At 34.7% G+C, this 9,495-nt stretch overlaps 1 protein-coding gene and 1 non-coding gene across 2 annotated transcripts in view; one reads left to right on the top strand and one right to left on the bottom strand.

The window, feature by feature from the left end:
• Positions 1-693: 693 nt before the first annotated feature.
• Dbx (homeobox protein Dbx) overlaps positions 694-9,495 on the bottom strand; it is a 64,343-nt gene continuing 55,541 nt past the window's right edge. The window contains exons 5-6 of the mRNA XM_074116672.1: positions 5,842-6,061; positions 694-1,663 (exon numbers count right to left, since the gene is read on the bottom strand). Coding sequence (XP_073972773.1) covers positions 5,849-6,061 — 213 coding nt within the window. The 3' untranslated portion in view covers positions 694-1,663; positions 5,842-5,848. The remainder of the gene's footprint in view (positions 1,664-5,841; positions 6,062-9,495) is intronic.
• On the top strand, positions 4,250-4,321 carry TRNAH-GUG (transfer RNA histidin (anticodon GUG)). Its single transcript has one exon. It is a non-coding gene; the product is annotated as a tRNA-His (tRNA).

Below are 9,495 nucleotides of genomic sequence, written 5' to 3'. Positions count from 1 at the left end.
TACGGACAACTACGAAGACTGCTAGGCCGGAGATCAGCCATGAACGTACATAACAAACTGACTCTATACAAGACACTACTAAGACCCCTCTGGACCTACGGAGCTGAACTGTGGGGCTCTGCGAAACCTTCCAACATTCAAAGAATCCAATCCTTTCAATCTAAAGTCCTTCGGCATATCGTCAACGCTCCTTATTATGTATCCAATTTAACCCTCCACACAGACCTCAATATCCCTTTTGTCAATGACCTAATCCATTCTTGCTTCCTTAATTTCCATAATAGCATAACCATACATCCTAATCCCACAGCACAAGCCTTATCCACAACAACCCATCCCGACAGTCCTCCACGACGCCTGAAACGACGTTGGCCCCGTGACCTTTTACCTATTTCCTGAACTTCCTTCCAACCCCTAGAGAGTTCCAGCATTGGCTGGCCCCTCTCACCATGCCTTCCCGATTGTGGGGCTGGATCCTCGGGTTCAGCCTACAATCTGTGCCTAACAAATTGATGAACACATTTACTTGATGAATGTTATATGTATACAGGTTGTAAATAAATAAATATATACAATAAAAAAAAAAAAAAAAAACTCGACTGAAATGGTAATTATTTTTCCATCCTATTGGAACTAATGAATCAGTCACCAAAATGAATGAACAACAATGATCTATAATGTTGTAGATCTGCATCTTGGCAACAAGCGTGCTAATTTTGATGAAGTCATGTGCCAGGAACAGTGCTACATTTTTTTTGAGAAATTTGTAACGTTACTTTGGTTTTGTATTTGCCAGTGTTTGCATTGCTTTGTGAGCGAAATAATTGTAATTGTATTGAATGTCGTATTGACAGTTACTGGGTGGCTAGAATTATAAGAGGTAGAGCAAAATTTGATGGCCATCTGTTAGCAGCTAATGAGATGCAAGCCTATGGTTAAGATCATCGTTCGCTTTAATTCTGTTTCACCTGGAATCCAAGGAAGATCTGGACAAGGAGAAACCCTGAAATGAGGATAAAAAGAAGGTTAACAGATTGTTATCTCTCATTTTTTCACATTTTGTTTCTTTTTTTTTATTATTATTACATAACACTAAATTAATTCTTCTTTTTTTTTAAATGTTTGTTTACAATAAATACATAAACATATATATAACGTATTTGTATTTATACATATGTATCATTTCAATATATACACACTGACAGAATTTACTGGTTATTAAATAAAACAATTGCGTGTATAGGTAAATATATTTTTTGTTATTCTTTGGTAATTTATTAAGTAAAAGGTTTTTTTAGTTTTAGTTATCCCAGCCGAATTGATAATAATTATTATTTATTTGAAAAAACTGACAAATATAGGTTTACTGCCTGTCTATGCAACTGTATGTTGACCTGCACGCTTTGGTGGTCAGAAATGAAACTAAATACTGAATTTAACGTTAATAAACTGTGGCCAATTTCAAATGGCGCATTTTTCAAATTTAATAAAAGCATTTCATTTTTGTCTCTCTTCTTTGGTAACAATAAACAGAATATATATCTTTGTTTTTGCTGCTTTTTCACCTTATTAATAATATTTTTTGTATTTCCACAAAGAAATCTTCCCATGAAGTGCAAGGACTCCAAGAAGTACTTGGACAATGTATGTCTCGGTCAGCCATCTGTAAATTCAAAAAAATAGAGACTTTACTTAACTGAATCTAATTACTGATTCAAATTTTATGTACATCAACAAGAATGGTATAATATGGGAAAAAAGAAAAAGTGCGATGTTAAAATTCACTTGACCTTCTCTTAAAATTAAAGTCATTACATTTTCCTTGGGCCAACTATTTTGAAAACTTACTAAATCCTCCTTTGAATGCTAGTGCTTTTTCATATGCTGAAGTATTTACTATAGATTTAGATTTGGACAAAGAGTTTTCGAGCGCGGAAATTTTGGAAGTGGTTAAAAAGTTAATAAAGATTGTTCGATCCTCGAAGGGATGTGCGGCCCCCCCGGCCTAGAATTTATCTGTTGGTACTAATAGCGTATCATTGCCCAGTTGGCAGAACTGGAGAAGAGGAAGGAGAGGGGCTCCAGCGTGTGCCTGGGAGCTCTAGCCAGTTGCCCATGGGCACTCAACTGAGCCAGGAGTGTCGAATGACTTTATGGGCAGTAGTGTATAAGTGTGACTGTGCCGCCATGTTGGCTTCTTTCCGGTCAGGTCTTAAAAACCTCGTGCACTTTTTTTTATGTTAAAACTCAATACTGAATTGGTCATGCCCATGATTATGTTGTTTTTCATCCACCTGTAAGATATATATATATATATATTTCTTTATTGTAACTAATGATGGACATTTGTTCCTGTATTATACTGTCTGGTGTATTAAAACAATTAAGTCAGGAGTCCCTTTGAGCATTATATTTGATTATAAAGAGACATTGCCCTTTATTACTTTTGCGTTGTATCTGTCTGTTTTCTTGTACCTCAATTGGTATTACCTTGTAAATGACTGTAAAACAATAATCTTTTTTAATAAAATAATATATTGTGGTATTTGTGTCAAAGGTATTCTGAGTGTTGGTGGCGTCCCCCACCCTTCCCAACCTTTAATATTAGTTTATCATAATTCTCCTTTTCCAGTCTGCTCTCCCAATTTCTGATTTTAATGCCCTTTTGTCTTTCTAATCCCCCCCCCCTTAGTGCAATTTTGTTCAAAGATAATAAGGCTCCGGGCCAAGATAGAGTCCCTAATGAATTTTATAAGTACGCTCCACCGGAGTGCATTAAGAGACTGAGATATATTTTCAATAAAATGTGGAATTCATGTGAAATTCCTGATACTTTTAAGGAGGCTATTATTTTTCCTCTCCACAAAAAAGGCGACATAAATATCGTAAATAATTATCGCAGCATTTCACTCATCGATAGTATCGCCAAATTATTTGCTTCTATATTACAGCGCAGACTTGAAATGTGGGTAGGAAAGAATCATATATTAAATGAATACCGAAAAGGGTATTCCACAAACGATAACCTTTTTAATCTTTGCAGCATTATCCATTGTAAATTCCAGGAAAAAAAGAAAGTTTATTTATTTTTTATAGATTTTCGCGCAGCATTTGACTGTATTGATCGGCGTGTACTTATGTATAAACTTTTAAATTATGGAGTATCTAGTAAGTTTGTTAAAGTTATTCGAAAGCTTTACGAGAAAACAAGAGCATCGATATGGACTAAGGAAAGTCTCTCAATGAGTTTTGAAACCAATATGGGAGTAAAGCAAGGTTGTATGTTATCCCCACTCCTTTTTTCGCTTTTCCTTAACGATCATAATGACTCCATTGATTGGGGTGGAGTCAGGGTGGGTCGGCAGACAGTAAAAATGCTTCTCTTTGCGGACGATGTAGTGTTTTTGGCTGAGGATCCTGTCTCTTTGTAAAGAATGATAAAAGATCTGGAAAATTATTGTGATACCTTTAATTTTGAAGTAAATTTGTCCAAGTCTAAAATCATGATTCGTAAGCCTGGAGGTGGGAAAAGAGCAAAAAATGAAACTTGGAAATTTAGAAATAGCACTATAGAGGTTGTACGCAATTATAAGTATTTAGGAATGAATTTAACCCCGAGTCTTGCACTGAATGTTCATTTAAAGGAAAAACTTGCTCTCTCTAAATTTAGCATTAATAGCTCATGGTCTGAAATTGTTTATAACAATAAAATTAGTTTAGATAATAAATATGAAATTTTTAATGCCACCACTAGATCAGTAATGTGTTATGCCTGTCAGATTTGGGGGTTTTCTCAAAAAGAAAAAAACATTTTCCTGAAACTTTTACTAAAAGGTACTACTCTATACGTGTGCGATACTCTAGAAAAATGCTTGTCATCGCAGCTTACTCAGCATCCCCCACCCAAAAAAAAAGAAAGAAAAAGTACTGATCCCAAAATCCTGCATGTAAATTTAAAGACGATCGGAGGCAATCGTTTAAGAAGGCAATATCGCCAAAAATTGACCAATCCCCTTAATCAAATATTTTACTGGAAACAGAGAAACGTTTTAGGACTAAATAAATTCAACTCGTTTACTGGTGAATTTAAAAATATCGTAGGAACAAATTTTGGGTAATTCTTAAAAAACTGAAAAATTTTATAAGTGAAGCTGAACATCAACGATTTTAACCAATTATAAATTTAGTCAGTTATGTGGACTACACTGAATACAGTAGTTAATCTCACGGGCACCACCCAGCCGGGATAGCCGTGATCGTCTAGTGGTTAGGACATTGCGTTGTGGCCGCAATAACCCAGGTTCGAATCCTGGTCACGGCACAATTTTTTTTTTTTTTCTTAAACTAAATTATATTATAATATAATAAATAAAATAGTAAAAATATTATATTATAACTGTTTAAAAATTATATTTAATTATAATATAAATCTGCAAGCTTCTCATAAATTAAGAGAAACCAACTGAAAAAACTAGATTCGTTAAAATTATGGTATTTCGCAATTTGGTGGAACAACTAACCGAAAGCTTTTAGACGGTTCTTTGGTCCAAATTTTCCGGTGTCTTCCGTTATCGCGAAAACCAGCACAATTCAAATCCTTCCTCTTACGTGTGAAGTGAAAGTATTTATGAATAAACCGGATATGGAGTTATTGGAGCGACAGAATGGATTGGATAAACAATATGCAGCAAGTAGGATATTAAAAATTTAGAATTCTTAAATACTGTAGAGTAAAACATAACAGAGGGGAACTAACGGAGGGCAGCACAACAAATGTGTCGGCGACGTGTTTGGTGGATATGAATTAAGAAGGAGGAAAAATTGGAGGCTGGAAATCAAGAAGCTTATATAGCCGTAGCGGAAGCCAGGGATAGGAGTAAGCTGCTAAAGGAATTCTGTGTAGACGGGACCGATGAAGACAACTGGTTGGAGGTGCCCAGAGCTTAGGGCCTGGCAGAGGTGGGCGAGAAGGAATAATAAAAATGGCTTCTTGACGTCAGCTGGAATAACCAGCCCGCTCGTCTCCAGATGAAGGAGCAGCTGGAGGAGAGGTGCCGCCGACGGAGGAGTTCTTCTTTGTGATAGTAAGGAGAGTAGGATTGGAGGACCAAGGGGAGGCCAGCAAGGGTACACGGGCGGAAGTCTATGCGCGCGGAACTCAACATGCAAATCGAGGGCCATTATTTCATAGTCATCAGCTGTTGAAGACGCCATATTGAGTTTAAGGGAGTTGTGAGTGTGCGGGGTGTATTACGCCACTGAAACCTCTTCCCCTCTTCTGTTTTCCTTGCTCTCTCTCACTTACTCACGCCCTTTCGCTCTTGTAATTCATAACTCGTGCACTCGGCCCCGCTCGACTGGGAAAGAGCGGTAAGCGAAACGACTTGCTTGACATCAGCAACACGTTCTTCAACAAGCATGTTGCAAAAAATATTGAGTTTTATTATCAAAAAATTAATATCTCAGAATTAACAACAAATTAATTGTTTAGGGCCTTGTTTTCAAGCGCTGGAGAATTTAAGGCAAGTGGCCGAGCATTATGTGTTGCAAAATCTTAGCTGAAAGATCTGTAACACTATTAAAGTAGGGATAGCCGATTGCTCCTCTTTCATTGACTTATTACTAACAGAAATCTGGGCAGCTAACTACAGAAACTAGGAGGAGAGAGTAATGAACATGATCTTGAACATCTCTCGCGCTGCATCCATGGCTGCTGCCTAAGATGGAAAGTAATCAAAGAATTCAAATTTAAAGAGGGCGGTATTAAGTTCAGAAGCACCTCCATCAAATCCAAGTTCGCGACTTCATTTCCTTGAAAATCCATTTTAAAACAACACTCACCTATCAGTCACGTGACATTTATCTCTTCATCTTCTTCCGGAGATCCCTCCTCTTCAGTGTCAGGCTGCCGTAGTCCACCTCCTCCTCCCGGATCGCTCAGATCCGGATGTGGATTGTTCTTGTTGGGTAATGTCTGTTCGCGAGAACCCCCGCTAGCCAACAGTTCTCGTTCTTTAGAATTTCGCCACTTCATTCGTCGATTTTGAAACCAGATTTTAACCTAAAAAAACAATAGAAACAAGGAAAAATAAGTATCCAAATTGGTTTACTAACTTTTAAGTTTTAAAGAACCATTAGTTGCTGTTAAACTTGGAATTCAATCAAATTCATTTATTGTGGATTTCAGTTTAAAAAGTTCAGTTTCAGTTTGAACAAACATGGAATGCATTATCGTGGTCACACAATATTTTTCCAAAGTTTTGGTGCCTTTCTTCTGAGATTCTGGTATTAGTTAACCCATTTAAACTAATATATTCCTTAGAAGTTCTCTAAAAACCAGAGTTGGGCACTGATTAAAAAAAAAATTAAATTCTAAAAATTGATTAAATTTTTTAATTGATTGAATTTATTTTTAATTTTAATCAGAATTTAATCGGCGAATTTAATCGTAATTTTAATCATATTATTTAATCAATTAAACAGATTTAATCGTTAATCAAACTAATTTAATCATCCACTTTTATGGCTTTTCAACCAATGGTTCGAACCACGTTTTGGCGAGGCCCTTTTTCTAAGCGTCTTCAATAAATACTTTTCGGTTAATTTTTGTAGACTTGAACTTCTTCACGAGTCTCTAGACCAGCGGTTCTTAACCGGTGTTCCGCGAATATGGTCCAAGTGTTCCGAGAAATTTCAATTTTAAATGTATTGAAATTTAGAAAATAGGAAAGACACGAAAACAAAGAATTGTTCCTTTTTTTTAATTTGAATTTAATTTTAAGTTCTTGCTAAATACCGAATTTCAAATTATTTAATGTTAGTGTTCCGCGAGAAAAATATATAAATATAATTGTGTTCCGGGTCTATGAAAAGGTTAAGAACCACTGAATAAAAATTTGAAAATTTTTTGGGTCATGAAATTCTGTAAAATTATGGCCGTTCTATATCTCCCACTGCGAACCAGGTATGGAATTTTGTTCTCTTATATACTTTGTTTTACTCAATTATAAAGTATAGTTATTTTGTGCACAGACCTAAAAAGGTAGAAGATATAAAGGGTTGAAAATTTTTTGGGTCATGAAATTCTGTAAAATTATGGCCGTTCTATATCTCCCACTGCGAACCAGGTATGGAATTTTGTTCTCTTATATACTTTGTTTTACTCAATTATAAAGTATAGTTATTTTGTGCACAGACCTAAAAAGGTAGAAGATATAAAGGGTTGAAAATTTTTTGGGTCATGAAATTCTGTAAAATTATGGCCGTTCTATATCTCCCACTGTGAACCACGTATTGGTATGGAATTTTGTACTCATGTACACTTTGTTTTTCTCAATTAAAAACCATAGTTATTTTGTGCACAGACCTAAAAAGGTAGAAGATATAAAGGGTTGAAAATTTTTTGGGTCATGAAATTCTGTAAAATTATGGCCGTTCTATATCTCCCACTGTGAACCACGTATTGGTATGGAATTTTCTTCTCTTATACACTTTGTTTTTCTCAATTAAAAACCATAGTTATTTTGTGCACAGACCTAAAAAGGTAGAAGATATAAAGGGTTGAAAATTTTTTGGGTCATGAAATTCTGTAAAATTATGGCCGTTCTATATCTCCCACTGTGAACCACGTATTGGTATGGAATTTTGTACTCATGTACACTTTGTTTTTCTCAATTAAAAACCATAGTTATTTTGTGCACAGACCTAAAAAGGTAGAAGATATAAAGGGTTGAAAATTTTTTGGGTCATGAAATTCTGTAAAATTATGGCCATTCTATATCTCCCACTGTGAACCACGTATTGGTATGGAATTTTGTACTCATGTACACTTTGTTTTTCTCAATTAAAAACCATAGTTATTTTGTGCACAGACCTAAAAGGGTAGAAGATATAAAGGGATGAAAATTTTTTGGGTCATGAAATTCTGTAAAATTATGGCCGTTCTATATCTCCCACTGTGAACCACGTATTGGTATGGAATTTTGTACTCATGTACACTTTGTTTTTCTCAATTAAAAACCATAGTTATTTTGTGCACAGACCTAAAAAGGTAGAAGATATAAAGGGTTGAAAATTTTTTGGGTCATGAAATTCTGTAAAATTATGGCCGTTCTATATCTCCCACTGTGAACCACGTATTGGTATGGAATTTTGTACTCATGTACACTTTGTTTTTCTCAATTAAAAACCATAGTTATTTTGTGCACAGATCTATAAATGTAGACGATATAAAGGGTTGAAAACTTTTTGGGTCATGAAATTCTGTAAAATTATGGCCGTTTTATATCTCCCACTGTGAACCACGTATTGGTATGGAATTTTGTTCTCTTATACACTTAGTTTTTCTCAATTAAAAACTATAGTTATTTTGTGCACAGATCTATAAATGTAGAAGATATAAAGGGCTGAAAATTTTTTGGGTCATGAAATTCTGTAAAATTATGGCCGTTCTATATCTCCCACTGTGAACCACGTATTGGTATGGAATTTTTTTATCTTATACACTTTGTTTTTTCAATTACAAACTACAGTTATTTTGTGCAAAGATTTATAAATGTAGAAGATATAAAGGGTTGAAAATTTTTTGGGTCATGAAATTCTGTAAAATTATGGCCGTTTTATATCTCCCACTGTGAACCACGTATTGGTATGGAATTTTGTTCTCTTATACACTTAGTTTTTCTCAATTAAAAACTATAGCTATTTTGTGCACAGATCTATAAATGTAGACGATATAAAGGGTTGAAAACTTTTTGGGTCATGAAATTCTGTAAAATTATGGCCGTTTTATATCTCCCACTGTGAACCACGTATTGGTATGGAATTTTGTTCTCTTATACACTTTGTTTTTCTCAATTAAAAACCATAGTTATTTTGTGCACAGATCTATAAATGTAGACGATATAAAGGGTTGAAAACTTTTTGGGTCATGAAATTCTGTAAAATTATGGCCGTTTTATATCTCCCACTGTGAACCACGTATTGGTATGGAATTTTGTTCTCTTATACACTTAGTTTTTCTCAATTAAAAACTATAGTTATTTTGTGCACAGATCTATAAATGTAGAAGATATAAAGGGCTGAAAATTTTTTAGGTCATGAAATTCTGTAAAATTATGGCCGTTCTATATCTCCCACTGTGAACCACGTATTGGTATGGAATTTTTTTATCTTATACACTTTGTTTTTTTCAATTACAAACTACAGTTATTTTGTGCAAAGATTTATAAATGTAGAAGATATAAAGGGTTGAAAATTTTTTGGGTCATGAAATTCTGTAAAATTATAGCCGTTTTATATCTCCCACTGTGAACCACGTATTTGTATGGAATTTTGTTCTCTTATACACTTTGTTTTTCTCAATTAAAAACTATAGTTTTTTTGTGCACAGATCTATAAATGTAGACGATATAAAGGGTTGAAAATTTTTTGGGTCATGAAATTCTGTAAAATTATGGCCGTTCTATATCTCCCACTGTGAACCACGTATTTGTA

Source organism: Rhodnius prolixus, unplaced genomic scaffold (assembly GCF_049639745.1).
Source record: "Rhodnius prolixus isolate KJV_2025 unplaced genomic scaffold, Rpr scaffold_19, whole genome shotgun sequence".
Classification (NCBI taxonomy): domain Eukaryota; kingdom Metazoa; phylum Arthropoda; class Insecta; order Hemiptera; family Reduviidae; genus Rhodnius; species Rhodnius prolixus.
Note: the sequence above shows the minus strand (reverse complement) of the source record. Positions and strands in the feature narration are given on the sequence as shown.